At 39.0% G+C, this 22,803-nt stretch overlaps 2 protein-coding genes across 5 annotated transcripts in view; one reads left to right on the plus strand and one right to left on the minus strand.

Moving 5' to 3' along the window:
- Positions 1-63: 63 nt before the first annotated feature.
- On the minus strand, positions 64-20,465 carry gkt (tyrosyl-DNA phosphodiesterase glaikit). Of its 3 annotated transcripts, none has more exons than XM_022063437.2 (11): positions 20,249-20,465; positions 19,921-20,028; positions 18,950-19,391; positions 18,258-18,377; positions 17,539-17,634; positions 16,834-17,004; positions 15,989-16,265; positions 15,097-15,212; positions 14,685-14,904; positions 13,970-14,192; positions 64-597 (listed from the first exon to the last, which is right to left on the minus strand). In XM_022063437.2, the coding sequence occupies exons 1-10, from the start codon at positions 20,286-20,288 to the stop codon at positions 14,058-14,060; spliced, it is 1,725 nt and encodes a 574-aa protein (XP_021919129.1). In that variant the 5' UTR covers positions 20,289-20,465; the 3' UTR covers positions 64-597; positions 13,970-14,057. The 3 variants fall into 3 exon arrangements, with proteins under 3 accessions (XP_021919129.1, XP_021919130.1, XP_021919128.1); XM_022063438.2 differs by lacking the exon at positions 64-597 and adding an exon at positions 12,102-13,436 and having other exon boundaries at positions 18,950-19,337; XM_022063436.2 differs by lacking the exon at positions 64-597 and adding an exon at positions 12,102-13,436.
- Positions 20,466-20,723: 258 nt separating this feature from the next.
- Positions 20,724-22,803, plus strand: part of LOC110829563 (Transient receptor potential cation channel gamma) — a 188,752-nt gene continuing 186,672 nt past the window's right edge. For both annotated transcript variants that reach the window (XM_087355596.1, XM_022063394.2), the window contains exons 1-2: positions 20,724-20,824; positions 21,799-21,932. The gene's annotated coding sequence lies outside the window, so the exon portion shown is untranslated. The remainder of the gene's footprint in view (positions 20,825-21,798; positions 21,933-22,803) is intronic.

The following is a 22,803-nucleotide window of genomic DNA, read 5'->3' on the forward strand; positions in this document are numbered from 1 at the left end:
TGGAGTCCTCACTGTCTTTGCTACTCCAAAACAGTCAACTCAATCATTGCCGCTTCTCATACTCATTAATACGAAAACACATTGCAAAATTTACATCAAACAGGCTCCTGCCATCATGATTTTCCTTTAGTGAATGCCCTTCATGAACATAGAAACATTTTTGGAATATCGAACACGAAGAAACTGCTGTTACAATTCAAGATATCAGTTTATTCTTTTACGTAGCACCTTCGTATTTTAAGGTCGCACAGCTATCGTCGTCGTTTTAAATGCAAGTGACAAATCCAATTTCTTTCGCAAGTTGTAACAGAGCGCAGAAATCAAACTCAGCTAAAACATGTCCATAAAAAGAGCGTCGTTTGTCTCAGCTTTCACGAACGTCCTGAACCAGTACTACGAGGACTGAGAACCACACAAAACCGATTCACAGAAAATTCGTTTTACGTCTGTTGTTTTTTCCAAAGTTCGTCCGAATGAATTCTGTGTGACGAACGGTTAATTAAAATCAAGGACTTCCTGCCAATTGATCCTTCCACAGTTCGATAAAACCATGTGGTATCCAACGCAGCGAAAAATGTTGCCTCAAGACTGATGAATCTGAAAAAAGAAACATTTTAAACATAAGAATTAATTGCTAAATCTACTGTCTTTAAAGATTATACCCACAGTACCAAATCATTTACGTTATTTTTTCCCAAGTTAAGATTATTTAAACAAAAGTCCTAGTTTGTCTGGACAATATACTGTTTCTGTCGTAAAACGAAATGACCATTCACTTCAAACCGCCAAAACTCCTGGAAGAAAATACCATTTAAAAAAGAAACGTTGTATGCGAGATATGTCGTTCGTAGCACAGAAATGACTGAACCAGCAAAGAAATCCAGCAGCGCTTATGTTCAGAGGTGTTTCTTTTCCTTGTTACTTTCTGAGATGCGAATGGATTTTATCAGATAAAAGGGACGATCTTAGTGGATCACTGTCACTGTAACATGGGGCGGCTTTATATGCAATTGGCAACAGATATGAAAGTAAAAATTGTCCCTGCGCCTAAGCACCATGCTACGAAGGCGTGAATGCAAAACTCCAAAAATGCTTAACCTCGTTACTGGGCTTAAATCGAGGTGAAATTTTAGCTTCACGCTCAGAGACAAAGAAGAAACAGATAAGAGATAGGAGGAGAATGAAAAGGAAAAGCGAAGAAACTGAGAAGGAAAGGTAAGTAAAATAAAAGGAACAGAACAAGAAGTTGCTTACTGAAACTAAGGCACACACCACAAGGCGGGGGTTCACAACGACTCAGCACTTCCTTTGTCATGACTCAAGCGACTGATGAAATGCGCATTTGCTTTTGAGGGGCTCCTGACACCAAATCACCTATTGCTGACGCAAGTAGTGAGGCAGAGGCCGTGCTCTTTCACCATGGTTTACGTCAGAAACGACTACACTCAACAAATTTGGCAGTGGGAAGAAGAAGGCTGTCTTCTGGGTTGTAACCCTGATGATGGAGGCAGCAAGGACTCTGAAATGCTGGTAGACTTCTACCACACTACACGTCGCTACGACCTAGAAGAAAACCATCTTCAGAATCACTGTCGTGAAAACCTCAATCCCTACTGAATTTGTTAATGGGTTTATAACGAAAATTACCGTGGAAAAAATCATTTAACTTCGTACCGGTCAAAATTTTGCGCTGTTCTATATGAAGATCGAATTAAATTTTACTTTCTCAAAAGGAGCTCATCGTAAAATAAATGGCACGTTTCATAAAATACAGACGTATTTGAGATTTACAAACTTTATTTCATTCTTGGATATCGTTTCTACAAAAAAATGCCGAATCATAAGCGAAGTCAATTTGAATGCCGTTCTAAATATTTGCATCCTCGAGAGACGGTAAAATAGTTAGCAGGCCTAGCGCTGAACAGAATAAGCCTCTGCCCTGAAGAAGGCTTTATGTTCATCCGAAATGTTAGTAACTGCAAATATGACTACACGGCATCACAACCCAAAGGCCGAGAGATATTTTTATTACCGTGATAACACCACCTTTCAAATAAACCCTCCACTCCTTTATTATAATTAGTCTTTAATCTGCAGCGTCCTCAGATAGTAATCACTTCTGACGCAAGAAGATGATGGTATTGACAAGTGATACTGAAGGATTAGCATAACCTTGCTGATTCGTGATTGGGCAACTATCCAGAATGTGAATAATGTAACAGGTATTAACACGCCATTAAATATGTTTATATGAACAACAGTTCGAAAAATTAAAAGAAAATGCATAATAAAGGACAGTAATTACTACGGTCACTCTGGTATTATGTTTGATGCAACAAGGCTACATCATTTATTCGAAAAAAAAGACATTTCAATGTTTTTTTCCCTGAAACACGTTTATAAACGTCATTTATCCACAAAGAAAAATCCAGTTGCAATGAGTTACACAACTAATCGTCTTGTATTGCTAAGACTAGTTCAGATGGATCGTTTGAAATGTTACTTTGTTCATTTCGACCAGTAAATAATGAACAGGAAAGGATGTGAAAGGAAAAAGATCACGGACCAATTTAAGGTACAATCCCGTAATTTACCTGAAGGAACTGGGGGATTCCACAAAATATCTCGGGGCCGAGATTTCAACCAGGGTCCTCCAGAAAATGAGGCAGTAGTGCCAACTACTCGACTGCGATGCTCCAAAAAATTATGTTATAAAATACATTTGGGAAATAAGATGCAAACTGGAGAGGGAAGCCTCTGTGGCTGTCACCTGGGTTTTTGGGCCGTGTGGTCTGGTAGTGCTTTATCGACGTTTCAGAGGTGCTGGCTGCCTCCACCGTCACTGCGAGCATCAGCAGCCACATACGAAATGTCGATAAACGTCTACCAAACTACACAGCGCCTCGAGAACTTGAAATCTCACCTCAGTGGATCTTCAGAAAATCGTTTCTGAGAGTACGAGGTAGATGAACAGGGCCAACAAGCACCGACGGTGAGTCCGGTAGTGACGTAGACAGAAAGATGGGTCTAAAGCAAATACAAATTTCCGCGGAAAGACCAGGCTGAGTGGACTTACCGATTCCTATAGCTGCAAGGACGAATAAAACCGGTGTCATCTAGTAATTATTATTTCTTACCGCGTTTCCAAAAGAAACACCTGAAATCTCCTCCAAACAGAACCAAATGAAAGACGAGATTAGCTGGACACGTAGCACGGGTGGCGGAGACGAGAAACAAGCACATACAAAATTTTAGTTAGAAAACCTGACGGAGAGTGATCACATGGAAGGCCTATAAGTACACAGGAGGATAATATTAAAATAGGTCTCTACGAAATAAAGAAAATATGCAAGCCCGGTTAGGACAGGGACCAGTGGCGGTTTCTCGTGAACACGGAAATAAACCTTCGGATTCCATACAGAAAAAAAAGACGAGATGAGAAACTACTAGCTTTTCAAGAACGGCTCCGCACTGCGGAATTAAAAATATTCCAAAACCACGTTTTCTTTGATCGCTCATGTTCGCCCGTCCGTCCGCTACAAGCAGCTCCCAAAGTACTGGACCGATTTCGACAAAACTTGAAATGAGGAGAGACTAGCCGAAACAAATAGGCTTAAAGAATCTTGGTAAGCGTAACAAGGAAAACCGTGAAGAAGAAGGACGGCTAATAACAAAATAAAGGCTATCTTAGGAAGACAACGTGGTGACGGAAAGTTCGTAAAATGGATTCAAGAATTGGTAAAATTCGGTGTTGACAACTGAATGACTGGAAAAGCAGTTTTTTTTTTTACAAATTCCTTGATCATTCTAAATTCACGATTATCCGATTTGCGTTACTTAGCAACGAAATCGATTGAAATGCATACCGAATACTTGCTTTCACAGTCAGGACACACAACTGCGAGTTGTGCAAGAGTTCTTGCTGGTCTGTGCACCGACTCCAAGTCCTTCACTTTCTACAAAACTTGGCATCTCAGTTAAGTCTCTGTTAGGACCCAGTTCTAACGGAACGAATCCCAAAGGCAAAATCACGGCCTGAAGTGTCTCCTGTATATCTCAGGGTGTTATTCGAACGGCTTATCTCCTACAATCTTTATTGTTAATCTTATCATTATCTTCCATCCTGACCTCAAGTGCTTACACACTTGTAACTGCCCTGACCTAATCGTCCAGTGATTGAAATTAGCTCATTCTGACAAACCGCACGCAGGAGACGCCCCTTCCTTTCACAATACTTGAAGAGGAGGACATGACGTGTAATTTTGACACCAGATGATGGACAAGGTACAAAACTCCTACAGCTCAGATCGTATTACGTAGTCGTCGTCATCATCATCAAAACCCTTCAGAACAGACCTAATTATGCACTGCCAAGGCACTGCAGTCATTGGAGAGCCTACCGAACGACTCGTCATGTGTTACCATGACACCGCCTCAATTAGGCCTACAGGTGTTATAAGACCAGATACGATAAAGATTTTGGCCTACTCAAATTTCCTATCCAAGCATTCATCAGCAGAGACTGAGGAGAAACATGAACATTTTCAAACAGTAGAACTGTAGCTAGTATAGGATTTGAAGGTTTTTACAGTGATGTGATGTAATGATAGCTTCTGGCTGTAGGCCACCGTTTCGGAGGAATCAAATGCTTATATCTTCAAGGTTGAATGCTGCGATAGCATAATTTAAAAAACATCATTCATAGCCTCACTGCTACTGACACGATACAACTTAAGAGAACAAGCGAGATTAAGTGCCAGAGGAATCAGCCACAATCACAATCAAACTAAACGAATGACAACAATTTTCTTTTGGTCTTCTGAAAGTTTCAAGACTTTATAAAGTAAATCCGATAACAGCTTACTGTGCCCAGTAATAACCAGAATTTTTGTAAATTTCCTCAAGTTTTAGGGCTAATAAATAGTTTTGCTGTGCTAGTCGGTTTCCCTATCTAAAGAGGCCAGACAGACAGACAAATATTGTACAAATCCTTCACTTGCTGTGTCATGCGGATATTCCTGTGCACTAATCTTCTGAAATTTGCTGAGTACTCTATGACGCAAGACACTGTTAGCTTAATTTATTACCACATGAGCTCCCGAGCTAAATAAATATTCGTGTGCCTTCACCAGACTCCAAGACGAAATAGTCGTATAAAGCAGCCACCAAATCCTTCAGAAATGAGGAAAAGATAAAATATTTTGTAACGACAGTAATAAGCCAAAATACATCAAGAGTAAGTTAAATATCACAAATGCTTGCTACCAGGCAGGTAAAACTATTTTGTCCTCCTGGCTGCAATCTCGGATTTCGTAAGATTTCAGGTTCTGAAGGCGGCTATTATAAAGATCACAGCCTCCTGGAATATTCGCGTCGAGTAGTATGGTAGAAGTTGGCCGACGTTTTGGAGGTCCTAACTGCCTCCATCACTGATGACACATGGAGCAAACCGCCACTGACTGAGAAATCTGAGAAGACCAAGGAGGAAAAGGGAGGCTGGAGAAAGCTGAGTAATAAGGAGCTTCAAAATCTGTAGAATTTTTTAACAGTTGTCAGGATGGTAAACACAAAGAGGTTGAGATGGGCGGGGCAGGTAGCATGAATGGCAAAGATGAAAATCGAACAATTGAAGAAGAGACCACTGAATCAGTTCGCTCGGCGACTGAGTCCTAGTCGATTTTATTCAGTCGTAGCAGCTGACACTCGTAAGAGAGACCATCAACTCTGACGTCACTTGGGGGCAACGGATCGAATAGTCCCTAATGCAGAGTCCTCTATTAAAGATACCCTGCAGACTGAGACACTCCCTGCGTTTATATTTAAAAAAAAAACAATTCTGCTCGCAAACGCCCGCCACTCGACACTACTCCAAGCTACTTGACACAAATTCAATCCTTAACATCCAATTTTTAAATAAATGTTAATATCAGTCCTACACCTGCGCCTATAATTTATTCCAAGATGTTTAAGATTTATAAGATTGCCTCGGAGGTTTTGCTTCTGCGAATTCGTAAGCCGAATTTACACATCCGCATACTTTGCTAAAAGATTTACAGCAGGTCCAGACAACGGGCCGCCCCTTTGTCGCGTGTTATCAGTTTTTTGCCACTGGCGTTCTCACTTCACACGTGAGAATCCTCCTACAAACTACCACTTTTCTTGACTAATTATCGTTATAGCAACGCTAATTTTAGTCGCATCAAGAAAAAGGTTCATTGGCTTCATAAGGCGTCCACACATTAAGAGGTTTATTGAGCCAGGAAAACCCGTTCTCTAATAAAACGAGGCTAATTTTAACACAGTAATCTGCACTCCGCACTTGCAATAGGCAAGCACTTGTTTCCAGACTAAGTTCCTATGAATGGAATAACGGCACATTCAAATAGGCCACGATCATCACCATGACCATACCCTCCTTTCATTTGACTATAAGTGATCTCCCAGAAAAATACACACATTCAATAAATACATCTAAACAATCTTAACTATTACAAACATAAGTATTGGCACTTAATACATTTGCGAATCTAGTGTAGGTCTTCGAAATGAACACCGTCAGCTTCCTGGCACAGTCGATAACAAGGCTATTATGCCGTATCGTAATGTGTATACATCTTTTTTGGGACACTCTGTATGTAAAACTCTTTCAGTCCCAAGCTTGAGGCTTCATTTCCGACCTGACACTTGGGGAATGAATCAAACAATTAATCAGTCGCCAGGGATATAATACGCGTATAAATTACTTCAGTTTCCAAGTCTCTCTTAGGCACGGGAATACGTCAGCAATCAATCACGTGTTTCAACACAAATACATTAGTAGTATGTCATAATAAGCATTTCAACACGTCACTGGCCTCGATTTGAATCAAGTCACAATAGGCATCTTGTTATTTTTTATACTTCCAGTAATGCACTGAATCTGCTTTTACGACTGGTTCACAAATTGTGATAAACTCGCATAATGACTCGATATTCACCCTCCTCAGTGTTATTTAAATTCAAATCCATGATAAAATTATACGAGCAGTGTTAAAAGTAGTTTCCTTACAGCAAAAGAGTGACGCTGTATTCCTGAATTAATGCATATAAGGAGAACGTAGCAAAGTATTTCCTAGGTAATGTCGTACCTTCAGTCCCATAAAAATTAATATGAATCTTCATACAAAATAAATGTAATAACATAAAATTAACCTTCCTGAAGCCATCCAATAACCACTCAACAGCCACTACTGTGATACGTACGTGTTAAAATGTCAACTTACCAGACAACAAAGTTGAAGAAAGCTGTCAACGAATTCGACGTAATGCAAATCGTCATAAAATAAACACTGACCACGCCAACTTTACTGACATTAACACCAGAACACACGGCGGATTACTCAAATTAGTACACTTTCTACGAGAGCCATTTAGAAGTCTCGATTTCTGTGTCGATACTGCATGTCAGAAAACCGGATTCGTAAAACCTGCGGATCTTCAGATGGATACGGATCTTGTGGTCGACCTGTACCTGAAAACAGATCCTCTGGTCCCTCGACCACAACCGCAGGTTTTCTGGTCCGTACTGACAAAGGATAGCTGAGGAGAAGGCTCTCAGCATCGTCCTTCGGGCGACCTCACCGCAATGTGGACAGGCCACACAAGACCAAGTCGATAAGCAGGATCAATCTTATGCGACATGCGCAGTGTAACGCCTTGTAGGCCAGTGTTACCCAAAGCTAGCTGGCTTGGATTTGGGAGGTACTCGGTTCGAATCTCTACGGAATTACTCACAACTCGTAGTTTTCTGCTTCTCGAGATGAATGCCGGCTTCAGACCAAGTTAATAAATAATTCAGTTCGTCACTCGTCTGCAAAGTCACGCGCTGATCGCCCTGATGATGAACAACCCCAAATCCTACCTATTATATCCGCAGTTCAAAAGCGCCGGAGATTCAAGACAGAAAGACCAACTCAAAGCGCTAAATACATACATAACAAACATGCCGCATTTAATACCGACTTAAGTCGAGGTTGTTTTGATGAAAGAAACATTAGCACGTGGAAATGAACACAACTTCATGAATACGTGTGATGCCCTACGGGCTATAGAATTTTTATTTTTAATGCAGCCTTGCTGACATGCATATTCAATTCCGTCACTCTTTTACAATTAGATTATTTAATATTTTATTGGTTTCCATACAGACACGGAAATAGGCAAGTCAAATATGGTATAAGTATCACGTGACATTACACACAGGCGTGGCCAAGGACAATGAACATAGGAAACATCAATATTAAATAAACGTTTAGGAAAACTTGGTTGTGTCAAGGAAGAGAACGACGTTAAGTTAAAAGAAGAAATTTAAACTCCAACAACCTCAGAATTTATAACCGTTTCCGAACAATGAGACAAAAGCTCTCAAGAGCCTATTCCATTGATCCTACTTAATTACTTCGTCAAACCTAAACATAAATCTCCAACATTCATACTTTAAGCCCGTTAAGAGCTTTTGGTGAATATTAATATTTATATTTTTATTTAGTGTTCTGTCTGGCGACAGGTCCATATGAACAGGATCCTTCCATCCTTTTCTCGGACTGGGACCTGTTCATATACGTTCTTGGCAGATGATCCAGAAGTGGTTTGCCATTGCCTTCTTCTGTGTGTGAATGGAGTAATTGTTAGGATGCCACGGAGAAACCGGGGAAGCCCCCGGAGGAAAACTCCGTGTTGCCTAGACCACGGCCTTGCCCAACACAAGTTATGAATTCGGGCACCGCCGGGAATCAAACCCGAGACCCCAGGATTACAAGGCCAGCGTTCTAACCACTAGACCACCGTGGCTCGAATATTAATATACTATAGATAAACAACATTCTTAATGTAAAACAATTATTTAACGCCATATTCATAAGTTTACATAACCTATTTTTACTAAGACGTTAAAATGTTATTTAAATTTGAAAAATATCCGCTGAGGAACGTAACTCCTACTTTTGACAATGAATCTACGGAAAAAAATTCCCAACTTACGCGACGATTTCTAAGAGCGAAACAAAAAATGCATAAACCTGCGTTTCACAATCTGGACCCCGGAGGAATGAAGTACGCGGGGAATTTACAATATTACATAACCAGGAGCTGCGTGAATTGTACAAGTCACCTAGCACAATGAGGATAGTGAAATCTAGGAGGCTCCGATGGGCTGGACATGCAGCGCGCATGGGGGGAGGGGAAGGTAAGGGTTGCATACAGAATTTTGTTAGGAAATCCTTCTGGAAAACGATCACTGAGCAGACCAAGAAGGAGATGGAAGAATACTATCAAGATGGATCTCAGGGAGTTCGGCCGTAAAGATGGTAAATGGATGGAGTTGGCTCAGGATCGTGTCCTGTGGCGGGCTTTGGTGTTGGACCTACGGGTTCTGCTACACAGCATGGCTAAATGTAAGTAATCCCGAAGACGCAAATGTAAGAATAGACCACGAAATATATCTGATGACGCTGTTAATGTATTAAAATGTCCAGTAGCATCTGCACGAGATGACACGTGTCCAAGAGTACGGAGCTTCTTTCTTGGGAACTACAAACCACATCACGAATTACAATGACCAACGAAAAGTTTTCAACAACAAAGATTAGCATGTAGCTCACACCTTTGTACGTCCTTCCAGCAATGTGCGTATCAACACAGAAAATATACGCTACGCTGTATTAGATGCCCTCAAGCTGTCATATTGGTCTGCTGCAAATACGATAAAGTGAGGTCATAAAATGTACAAGAGAGGACAACAAATACTGGCAAGCCACACCCCTCTAGGACAAGGCACACAACGTTGAATTCACACTCCCGAACTGAGGTGCAGGATAATCTCCAAAACTACCGAATACACGCAGATGAAGACTGACATTGCCAAGTCTGCACAAAATGTTACGAGCGGTTTTCATCCTGGTTTGTATCGCTTCAATGTAACCCCCATTTTACATTAAAGTGAAATAAAACTTTGTAAAATTTTCTCAAAACCGAGTACTACAATAAAATGGACATATTGCACAATACAAATTTCATTACGGCACACAACGTTCATACGAAAAAACTCTGGTGTGGTAAATTTGTACCAAAACACAATCAAACATAATTTATGTCTCTGTAGTGGCCTTAATCTGCACTCTGGCCAAAATTTCAACAATGAAACTATGTCTGAAATAACGTCAATGATATATGAAAATAATGGACAAGTTCCGAAAATAATTTACAACTCATCAGAGCAGAATCCTTGAGAAGCTGACAGTACGCTCGGCTTGTCCGCCACTGATCCCCACCCTGAGCCAAATAAATCGCAGACATTACTACCAACAAGTACTTTATATTTAACGACATATAAACAGAAGTAACCTCTGATTACAGTGCGAGTGGCTGCGAACAATGGACTTGTATCTACAACAAATAAACATGAAGGCGAATCACAATGTGACCTTAAAGTTGGAGTATATCTTAATTTCTTTTTAAAGTCTGTCAACAGGAAGGCATTTTCGGGCAGTGACTCCATTCGTCGAGCAAGGTTGCACAATATTTTAACCTAATTCATGTTTGCATGTGTAAATTATTTTAGTGTCCTTGTGTTACTATACGCAAAAAGCCTTTCCGGAGTCAAGGTCAACTGGCGGGGCTAGGCCATAGTTATTTCCGCGATACATTCATACGGACCGGACTATTTCTGTAATGGCGTATTTTCTACTAAAATCAAACACGCTAAAACTATGCCATAAAACTGCATCATTACTCCGACGGACCCAAGAAGTTCGCAAAATCAGCGAGCACCCACGGAGCATTATTCATTTTCGTAAACAGTTAACAATGTAGCCTTGCTTCCTGACAGGAGACAGGACCACAGAGAACTCCACAGTTCCACAACAATTAACCTTATGCACGTCTCCGACTCACGACTTCCCTTCCAACGGACAACAAATGACAGACCAAGTGCGCTAGGTTTGGATGATTAAACAATTAATTACACCACAGAAAAATGATAATGCGTACGTAATTTGATCAATCTACTCTTTGTCCCGTCTTCTTGTTCGGATTTTCCAGTTGAGTATCTCAACTCTCTTTATACATTTGTTTAAGAACGTTTCCGCCAGAGACTGACGCACACTTGTCCAAACAACCCTGACTATGCGCTTATGAATTCAAACAAATGAAACAAAAACCGCCTTCGTTGCGTCTTCCATTGCAGGGCATTGTTTCATTTCCCAGACACCCACTCTAAAAGCCATTTACAGTCAACAGCGTTCTCTCTCTCAAGGGGACTGCAATTGTAAATAACTCACAACTAGTACGTGGTTCGCCAAACGTATTGATGAGCAAAGGTTTCCAAGGTGACAACGTGCGTTGTCTGGGTTATGCCAGAGACGTTAAATGACGCTGAGACAGCTAAAAATAAGATCGGCTTGCAAAAACATTATGACCACATCACGCACCAACCGCCCAAATCGTATTCGGCAATCTTACGGATTCAGCTACCCCAGAACTTATCTGAGATGCAGGAAGGAAGGAAACAGGAAATCCATAACAAATTTTTGTTGGAAACTTTCAACAGAATAATCTATTTGGAAGACATAGAGGGCGAAGGTAACGTTACAAATATGTGATGACACTAAAACACGAAGGTGTTTTGGGGTGCAGAGGTATGGCTCCATACATTCTAAACTTCAGCATCAGGTGGAGGTGAGTGGGCCCCAGAGCAAGGTTGTATGAGATGGCAAAGAGAAGAATTCTGCCCCTACTGGGAACTGAATCCTGGCCATCCAGCCCATGACTGACTTTACTGGCCTGGTTCATAGGTCTGACTGAGATGATAATATTAAAATGGATCTTAAAGAAGACACATAGGTTATGCAGATGTGAACTTGGATGCACTGGTTCAGGATAGGGTTTTGTGAATAAGATGACACAAATTCAGATTTTGTAAAATCAGGTAATTTCTTAATAAAATGAACAAACATCACTCTGGAGGTCAAAGGAACAGCAACATGTATATATGAAGGTGATGTTCTAGTGGTTTTCCTCAGTCTCTCCAAGTGACTGGTGGGACAGTATCTTAAATCAGCTGTGACCACTGTTTTCAGTCCTTTATTTTTCAACATTTGTGATCTCACAAACAACCTTGGTAACTGAACCAGCATTTTTAAACACGTGGCAGTGTACAACTACAGACATATCAGGAAAAACCTTGTACTGTGCGCATTATCACGCTTTAAATTTGAGAAAAGGAAAACCGAGTGAACAGATTTTGTAAAAATCTGCAGACCGTTCTTCTGGAAAAAGTAATCAAAAAACTAAAACAAGAATTCACAAGAGTTTAAAATGAAGATGAAATGAACATGTAAACGCATTATTCGAACAAAAAACAACGGTAAAGTTATTTTCATACAAAAGCAACCGCACATATCACAAAACACATCTTCCAGCAGTTCCTATGACATCAAACACACATCACTGTCATGAACTCACCGTCGCAATGATGCGTCCTCACGTGTGTCAGGTTTCCAAAAATATTTAAGTCACTGTCAGCATTTTATTCTCTGCTGCTTCATGGAATGACCTCTTACACTCACAAAATACCATAAAATATCAGAGTTCCATTATTTTGCGTCTAGATGGCATGTAAGAGACGAATATTGAAATTAATCTAAAGCCAGGCTACATTCTTACGAGACGAAACACTTAAACAAGTTCTAATGGTGTTTGACGAAGCTACGGCAGCGTCAGCTGCAGCCGGTAAAGTTGAAGACATTACTATATACAGGAAGAGATGAGGACGACCGTTCAGATGGAATCGGCGAGGATGACAGGCGGCTAAGGACAGCACAGAATTATAAACCTGCGTGGTGGAGAATAAGAGGAAGACGACTGAAAGATGGTAACAGGCACAGGCACAAGGTCAGCTAATCCTTCAAGTCACAAAGAGGAGGAGGACGGTTAAAACTACTTGCATTTCCAACGGACTTTGTCCTCAACCATACGACACACTGCCATCGCTGGAAAACCTCAAGGTAGAAGTATTTGGCAACATAAGAAAATGTTTGATGTAATCGTACAGAAACCAAACAATGACGGCAAAATAACGTCATCACTGCGTACACATAACTGACACGACGTTGACACCATGACACAGGGTCTACGTGGTTTTGGCACAAATGGAAATGACCGTTTAGAATCGGACATCTTCTCTTCTCTGTCTGTGGGCTGGAAGACCAGGCTTTGATTCTTAGCAAAAACAGGAATTTTTCTCTCTGCCACAACGTCCAGGCCAGCTCTTGTTCCGGCCAATTTCCTATTTAACAGCTACAGCGGCCTCTTTCTCCAGGAATAAAGATACATATAAAACATACCAAGGGGTTGTATTGTCTTTAAGCAGTGGGCAAAGATGATAAAGGTAGCAAGCACCTCTGAAACAGCGGGAAATTTATGCCAGATTACACAACGCAACTACTCAGAAGACAGCCACCTACGTCTTCTAAAATACATGAAGTTACGAGCTTTCCTTATAATTGCATGACTTAAAACTGCTACCAGGCACAAAAAAGGTAAATCACAGTAAAAAATAATTAACTGTAAAGTAATTTGATTATATTTGTATGACTTAAAAGGTTAGCGTCAAACTGAAGGTGCGTATAGAGGACTCAGAGAGAACAACTTTCGAATAGGAATCCATGTCCTCCGAAGTCATCCTGAGTCAGTCTAGGCCACTGAAAGTATGGAAGTCCGATAAAATACCGCTGAAATAATTTGGTTTGTAAGATTGCTAATGTAATTCTTGTGCATTAATAAAAAACAAAATTAAGCTAGTAGGAGAATAGCAAAGTATGATTATTCTCTCAGAGTCCCTCTATATGCTCCTTCAGTTTGGCCCTAACCTTTGAATCACCCTGTATAACTATTTTATGGTTATTAGGAAATATATTTTCTAATTGCTGGTTACCTCATTTTGTAATGTGCTCCCTCAGGAATCAGGATGATGCCTCTGCAGCCCCGGGAAGCAGGTTTTGCTGAATTGTCGTCTGAAGACATTAATACAAATATTCGCTGACCCAAGGCTTGTCATCGGCATCATACGCTGACAGCGGTAAGTCCCATGGCAATGGGAATGACGGCTTGTTTGCCGTCACCCTTTCTCCTTCTAGGGCAAACACCTCTTCATTTACCTGGAATATCAAATTAACTCTCATGTGCCACATATATGGGGAAATAGAGTTAAAGTTCTTCCTAAATACTGTGCTTTGTAGATGTATTGGGCAACTAAATACAAATATGAAAAATCTAAAATTATTGTTGTCACTTTGGTATTCCCTCTGCCCCTGTCATTCACGATCTGAGCTTTGACTTTAAATTTTGGATTCTATAAAAGCAGGAAATTTCTCAACCAACTGAGGAACTATCAACTTTTATATAAGACCTTGTTCTATGGAATTCTTAAGTTAGTTTTACATCATCAGGATTTTCACACGTCTCTTAAACTATCTTATTAAAATATAAGCGTCCGTGAACTAGGTCATGAGAATATGTTCACAAGACAGTTTCTCCATTCTCACATTAATTAAATCAGTACAAACATAATTTGATGTAAAGTAAAATAAAAGAGTGATTATGAACTTTCTTTACACTATCACGTAAACTCTAGTTCACGATAAACTTACCAATAGCTTCGGCACAAACAGTACTCCAGCCTCATACGACATAATGTACAGCGCTGAACCTTTTCCCTTAGGCTCTTGTAATTTGCCCCACGCAGCTTTAGACAGGTTGGCACTTGTCAGATGGAACCATGCAAGATAACGGCCACAGGTAGAGACCCGCGCGTAAGTCTTGATGTGGGGAATTGCCTTTGAACGATGTCGTTTGTCACTCTTCCATTCACTGTTACAGACGTAATAACATCAGTACAAGAGCTGGAATGTATGGTACAATATGGACATTACCATGCAATTGGGACATGAGAAATGCATACAAAATTTTGATCAGGAAATCTCAAGGAAGAGACTACCAGAAAGAACCAAGTGCAGAGGGGAGGATAATAAATGTTACGAAACTTGACCAATGAGTACTTACAACAGGAACTTTGTAAACCAAGTCTGCTTTTCATGTGTTCGCCCTGAGTATGGCAAACATTGACCTCCAAGTAAATCGTCATGACTGTTCTTCACATTCCGAAAGCTCGGATAAATCTGTAAGTTTCAATAGAGAATTCTGATGCACAGTAATACAAACGCTGAAACTCCACAATTCTACACACAACACAGTACTTCGTAATGTAGTATACGCTACAACAAGTAAGGTATGAACAGTTCAAAATTTTGAACTCCCACGTCTTTAATGTGTTTTCAGTAGCGGCAAACTTTACAGTCCAAACAAAAGTGCTGGCTCCCTGGATTACTATAAAAAATACATTCTAAATGGATTTTCAATCAATTTAATATCAGAGACCATTACTAAAGTTTACTGACAAATGTAATTTTGGTCCATAATCGCAATGGCAATTTTCACTTTGGATAAAATCTCAAATTTAGTCTCAGAATTATTTATTTTCTATTTATCTCAGTCAGTATAGCGACTAAGCTGCAGGTGGATTACTGGAGTTCATTTCCTCCATTCCTATGAGAAAACTTTTATTTTTGCCACAACATCCAGACTGCCTCTGGGGCCCACCCAGTCTCCTGTAAAACGGGGTTCTAGGTTCTTTTCTAGGGGGTAAAGTGGCTGGGATGTGAAGCTAACCACTTGCCTCCACCTACTGCCAAGCGCCAAGGGCAACTTCACATACTCTGACAAATGCTTCTATTGATACTGCCTAATACTCTCCCCGTCTTGTAATAAAACATCCACGTGGAGATAATTTGTAGCGATCTTCCAACTATTATTGAGAGGAAGAAGCTTTCAGCATCTATGCACAAATGGGGACAGACTTAAAGAATTCAAAATGTCTGTTACCAAAATCACTTACCACTCTGAACTGTGGCGGAGGTTGTAGCATGTCCCCAGGTCGCATCATCCTCTGCGACATACTGCCGCGTAGCTCCCCACACATCCAAGAGTCAGGGTTGGTCCCCAGTGTTCCAATAGATGAACACTGTGCAACGACTGGCCAGTTCTCTCTGCTCGGAGACAGAAGGGAGGGAATCTCGACATGTTTCTTCAGCAGATGACCAAGACGTCGATGCCCCCACTTTTCACTCTCAGGCCCTCGATGAGAGCCAGGAACAGATGCCACAAAAAAGACCCTTTAACACAACGAGTCTTACAGAAACTCAGTTTTTAAAACTATTGTAGTAGATGTACGAAACTATGACAAAGTTTAAGTAATCACAAAAAGGCACAAATACGATGGGAGTGTCTGCTGAAAAGAAAGACATTAGAGGAGGTATGAAACATGAATCACAATGTTGATGTCATTTGTTCTACGTAACCTAGATCCCAAACATTAGTCATATAAACTTAACTAGTAATGTCTTCATGGGTTGGATCGGAAACTTTCAAGTTTACGCTATCTAAGAAAGAAAAGAAACTACTCTGTGCATTATCTACATACAGTCGTGGTATAAGTGGTGGAGGGTTGTTAACTCCACATTTTTGAGAAAATTCTATAGCATATATCTTTTGAGTTCCATCTGCATGCAAAAACACTAACATATGTTTTCTTAATATAAAAAATTGCACAAAACAAAAACATGAACTGTATAATAATGTTCATATTGCACTAAATCATATTTGTCCCATTTTTTAATCTTAATATAATAACATACTAAACTAACCTGTCAAAAGGTAGGCAACTTTCATATTTCTACATACCTGATGGCTGAGAAATCAGTTTTTCGTAACCGAGACATCCACTCTTGCAATGCAGGTAACTCATAAAAAGCCATGTAGCGCAGCAGATCAGCCTTAAATTCCGTGGGAGATTCCCCAGCCTTGGTATCAGAATTGGGGGGGAGCTGTGGACATAATGGACTTACCCAGACCCTGTAACATTTCATTGTAAGAAGTTAATTACTATACACACTCCATCTTATTTACAATACTCCAGACAAGGGAAATTTTTCCAAATTAAAAGCAGACATATTATAACATTTTTCATGAACATGTATTTTGTATAACGTTTCTTTTCAAGGATAAGCCATGTCATTTATCAAAGACATTCCATATCATAAACTACTACAGTCAAAAATCTCCAGGGTAAATAAATGTCTGTGGGATGATAGGAGAGCCCTTAGAAAGATCTGGTAGCTAAGGTTCGGCAGGAAGAGAGTGGTCAATTCCCACTGAGTAGAAACTCACTCCTGATGAACACTCTGTTTTCAAGAAACGTCATCAGTGTGCAAGAGATTGTGCAAAAATTATTGTTTTTATATTTCAATCATTTTGTATTAGACAGCATATAGAATATAGCAGTTTGTTAACTGAATAAAAATAATCATTTCATAAATTTATTTTCCTGCATCACGCACCTTCCGAAATGTTAATTAAAACACGAGTATTAAGTGATAACGAACTTACCCTTGTGTGCGATTGTACCAATCTGATGATATAAGATTGGCAGTACTAACAACAACTCGCAAACTGTTATCTTTATAATAGAAGACAGACATTTTTCTGAAAAAAGAAAAACAACAACATAATAATAGGGCAAAAACCACCTAGTTTGTAAAAGAATAAAAAAACTGATTTGTATTTACAAGGCTAGGGATGAAAACAAATTTAAAAAACCATAAATCAGTGACATGTTTTACAAACAGGTACGACAAAGTATCTTCTGTGATATTTAAGGTTCTTATATCAGTGACTGTCTTCTTGGATGCTGCACCATGTACTCTGGTAAAAACTGAAGGAAATTTTGGAGGAGCAGACTGCCTCCATCATCAGTGTCTTATAATGGAGACAGTGACAATTTGGAACTGTGGTGCCCCTTGACACTCACATATTCACAGACTACTGATACAAGAATATTCTAATGTCTGTGTTCAGAATCAAATATCAATTTCTTCAAAAACATTTCAATATGTGCAGTTTAGAAACTGGCTTGTATATTTTGTGTGCTCCATCCCAATACCAGTGAAAAAAAATGTCTCCAGAAATTTCTTGACAAGCCACATGTCAATATGTCTGCAAGACACCATGTATGTATAATGGTAAAAACGAAATAACCGTTGTTATTGATGATGTATAGTTACTGAATTATTACGCTAGAACATTTCAAGTTTCAATGATGTACTAACGTGTGATGATGACCGAAGGCTGAAGGTTTTATTTTCTTGGCTGTAATGTTTTGAGGGAGTGACTTTGGATTTTTCAACATATCATCTTCTTCTCCATACAGGATAAATAGTGGTTTTGACCTGTTAGATGCAGAAAAAACACAATTACTTAACAACTGGAATTTACTAGCAGTGATTTATGAGACTGACTGAAAAGCCATCACACATAAAAAATCTGACAACTTATGTTGCCAACTTTTTTAACCTCTAACACAAGAGAATAGGATATTTAAATAACCATATTGCTGAGGTGCTGGCCAAATTTTAACTTTGGCATGTGTGTTGTTTAACGACAATAGTCTACTACTGAGACACATGACCGGTTGGATGATGCATAAGCTGTGGTGCATGGCTAATAAAAGTTAAAATCTTTAATGTATATGATGAAACTAGAAAGATCTCTATATTATGAAATAAATTAGTGATCAGCTTCTGCATTATGAAATAAATTAGTGATCAGCTTCTGCATCTAAATTCCACTAGTACAGATTAATTAATGCTAAATTTGTCAGATATAACCTAATAGATTTTCAAAATGGCATGTATGTTAACTGTTAACATATTAAAAGTACAATATCCATGAATATGCACCAGTTTAATGACATATCTTAGTCAAAAACCATTAGACTACAGGTTATACATGTTAAACTTACTCATGTCCATATACTTTATACATTTCCAATAACCAATCCAGTTCAACCATGAAATTGATCTGCAAAGATGAATCCAAGTCCCCCATTGTAGGGTCCAAGAGCTCATGAAATCTAATAGACAGCACCTCATTATGAGTCGGGGGTGAATCACGTACTGCAGTAAGGAAGAAGTTGTAAGGGCTAGCCTTGGCCAATCTAAAAGCAAAGCCTTTCCTCATGTCTGAACCTTGGTTAACACTCTGGTTCCCCACTGATACTGGTCTGTCATCTTCAGTATTCTGTTTCTGACTTTCAGCATTCTGAACATCCTTTTCTGCAGTAAATCCTTGATCACGATATATCTGTAGTTGGTCCAAAATTATGCTTGTGTCTATCTTTGCCTTGTAACCTGAGGGTAGAATCAAATCTTTACCAACCTCCTGTAGAGAATAAAGTCTTTCCACTGAAACAAAAACAGGATTTTATTCTAAAGTAATCCATAAAGGAACACATTTCTATTGAACCAGTGATAAATGGGCTATCTGATCTTGATGCACAACTTCTAGTCATATAAAATATAGAATAAATCTCCAATTATCATAATTACAGAAAATAAATAAACTTATAAGTGATATAAGGAATTCATAACACATCTAAGTAATCAAAACTGGGATTTAGTATTAAACAGCCATGATGTAGCAACTCATTTAAATACATTTTTCTTAACACTTATAGAAAGAATGAACAATGACACTACAACCATAACCAAAGAAGACACAACAATGTACCTTACTCAAGAAATCCCTAAAATCTTTCCAGATATAAATGTTATGCAAACAGCAAATTAAATTAAAAGTAAAATAAATTCTCTCAAAACAAATAATTCATGTGGTTATGATGTGAGTAGAAACTACACCTCCTCTTTCCCCACAAGACTCCATGGCATGCAGCAAGACAGCTACACTTTTATGCGGAATGTATCTTTAACTTACAATGTGGATGTAAATATTCTGAGAAGTGTAATGGATTTCGACGATAGCAGTTCTCTCCATAGCCACAACATGTCTTGGGTTTCTTCCTCTCTGATGGCCCACTGTCAACTGTTAATATACAAAATTAATGCACACATTTAACTTTAAACGAAAATTTCAAGAACATAACATTGAAAAAGGAAAAGGGATGACACTATATTTTGACTAAATAAAAATTAATTTTTAATATTTACACAGATGCCAAACTTTGTATACAGTGGAGACAATTCCGCCTTTAGCTGTTTCTCCCGGAAAAAATGTATTAAGATCCTGAACAACATAACCTCACCTCTAACACGACGCCTTGCGACCGAATTCGAGAAAGCCATTCTTGAATTAAGAAAGTAATACAGTTTTTGACCACATACTATAGACTAATACTGCAAAAACTGTTCAAACTCGTTTAACACTTCTGGTACTACAAATATAATTATTTATGTTAAAAATAAAGATCGCGAACATACGTCGACCATAACGAGTAACAGAACAATCGACCACGTACATGTCGATACAAAAACAATGTAGAAGCGTACGGATATAGTCATCATTTTGTATATTTCGTTGTCAACAACCAGTACTTAGATATGAATTTGTTGACAGTACGTTATAAATACATATACAGATCATTTATAGAAATATTCAAAAAAATTTAACCCAGTAACTTGAGTTATGTCGCAATTATTATTAAACAAATGGAGGAAAGATGCTATTTTGGTTCAGTAGTAATTGTAGTTTCTATATTACACTAAAGATGGCAGAGTAGTTCATATTTTAGTGTTGTTCGCAGTATTTTGTGGCTGTTTCTGATGTTGGTGAAATTTGTGAATATAGCAAAAAAGACAATCCCTTTTTAGTTAATTTCATGGTAAGTGTGTAATTTTTAGGGTAAGATGAAACAACCCATGCAGATGTGTCTAAACATAAGATGCCTGGCTTCTGGGTTACTGCTCCGTGTAGAGTTATAGAAGTTTACAAACGTTACAGAGGTTCTTACTGCCTCCATCATCAAGGCGATGAGTCTGCAGTATAGTAAGCTTTTACCAGACTACACGGCGCAACAACTCAGACGACAGCCATCTTCGGACTCACCGCCGTAAAAACCTCAACTGCTACTTATGTGTAAACATAAAACACTTTTATTTCAGGTCTGTAGTCTTATGCGATTTTGGAATATGCGGTAAAGTCATTCTACCACGGAAACACAGCACGATTCTTTTATATGACATTTTATGAATAGGGCATATTTTAAACACTGTTGAAAACACGTAATATGGTGGGGATAGGATACGTGCTTTATAAGCCAATAATGAAAATTAAATAAATTGTTCGTGGTTCAGAATACATTGACAAGTGATAGAGGTTAGAATTATTGGGAAAAGCACTCGGATTCCTTATCTACCACAGTCAGTAATATATATATTTTTAGTGATGGGTTTGGAGGGGAGAGTAAACCGTCGTGAACAGGGTAGTTACTTTATGAGAAATGACGACCTTGAACCTCTTTCGATACATTGTCAGACGCATGAAAGCGTAACGTAAAACAAAAACTTACACCTTGCTGAGGTGGCAGTGTAAATTGAATGCTAAATTAAATTCAATATGATCTCTGAAAGAAACTTCATAAAATTTTTCGTAATTCGTTGAGAAAAGCACTGATGATTGATAGAGGACATTTTGATTGATCGTGTTAGGCCTAGAAGGAAGCAGAAGCAGTTAATTTTAATTTATTATCCAACATTTGACTAACTGGCTGAGGAATTAAAATATAGATAATAATACCAACAATGATAATGGTAATTCACAAAAGGTAGGTCAACCCATGTACTGTAATGCTTTCAGATGGATTATCTCCTGCCTTTTGGATTACCAGCTCAGCCTAATGACAAATTGGAACAACTTTTTCGTGGACAACAAATGTCCTTGGAGGAGGATGGTGGCGGCTGACCGATTGTGACGAGAGATGGATTAATAAGGTAAGAAGGTGACTTACTGAGAATATTGGACTTTTATAATGACTAGCTAATTCTGAAGGCCAAAGTAGGGCATTATCCAGCCATCCTAACAACCGACATCCCTCCTACATTTATTTTAAGGTACTATTCCACCCCCTTCTCTCTCTCTCTCCCAAGCGATGGTTTTCCAAGAGGTTTTATTGCCGAACTTCTGCATACATTACCTTTCTCTTGAATGTGAATCACATGTTCAGTCCATTGTAATTGCCCTCATTTGAATGTCCTGACAGTCCTAGGTACCTGTCTAACCATGAAGTTCCTCCTTATGTAATTTCCTAAATTTACAAATAAGGACTCAAAGTCAGACAAGAGAGGAGAAGAAGGACCCAATTTATTTTGCTGAAGTAAGTCATTGTACTCTTGGATGCGGAGTGGAAATCCGCATTATGGATTTCTCTAATGCGTATGAACATTGGACCACCAAGGATGTAGGTAATTGGGAGGATATGGAACAAATTCAAAAGTGAGGGGCGGATAAAAAATTTCAAAGTTTCTGAGTTGCTTTCTGTAACATCAGAGTTAACAATTGATCTCACGAAAGATAAGTAGTGCCAGATATTCCATTGGTTTTGAATAGTTTAAAACTGCATTGAATTGTGTTAAAGCTGGATTACAAGTAATGCAACTGCAATTTTTTCTTCATTGCTTATCGAACCTGGAAATTGACCAACAGTGAGATTCATATTTTCCATGGCCTTCGCTTTTAAGCAGCTGCACGTCCTTACTTTCTAAAGGTTAACGTAGATACGAACAAAGAAACAAAAGTGACAGGATCTTGACGATACAAAGACAAATCGTCGCTAGCTTCACGCTTCGCTTGTGTCTCCAATGA

Source organism: Zootermopsis nevadensis, unplaced genomic scaffold (assembly GCF_977971745.1).
Source record: "Zootermopsis nevadensis isolate Lab colony 2312 unplaced genomic scaffold, Znev_1.0 Znev_ptg000024l, whole genome shotgun sequence".
NCBI lineage: Eukaryota > Metazoa > Arthropoda > Insecta > Blattodea > Termopsidae > Zootermopsis > Zootermopsis nevadensis.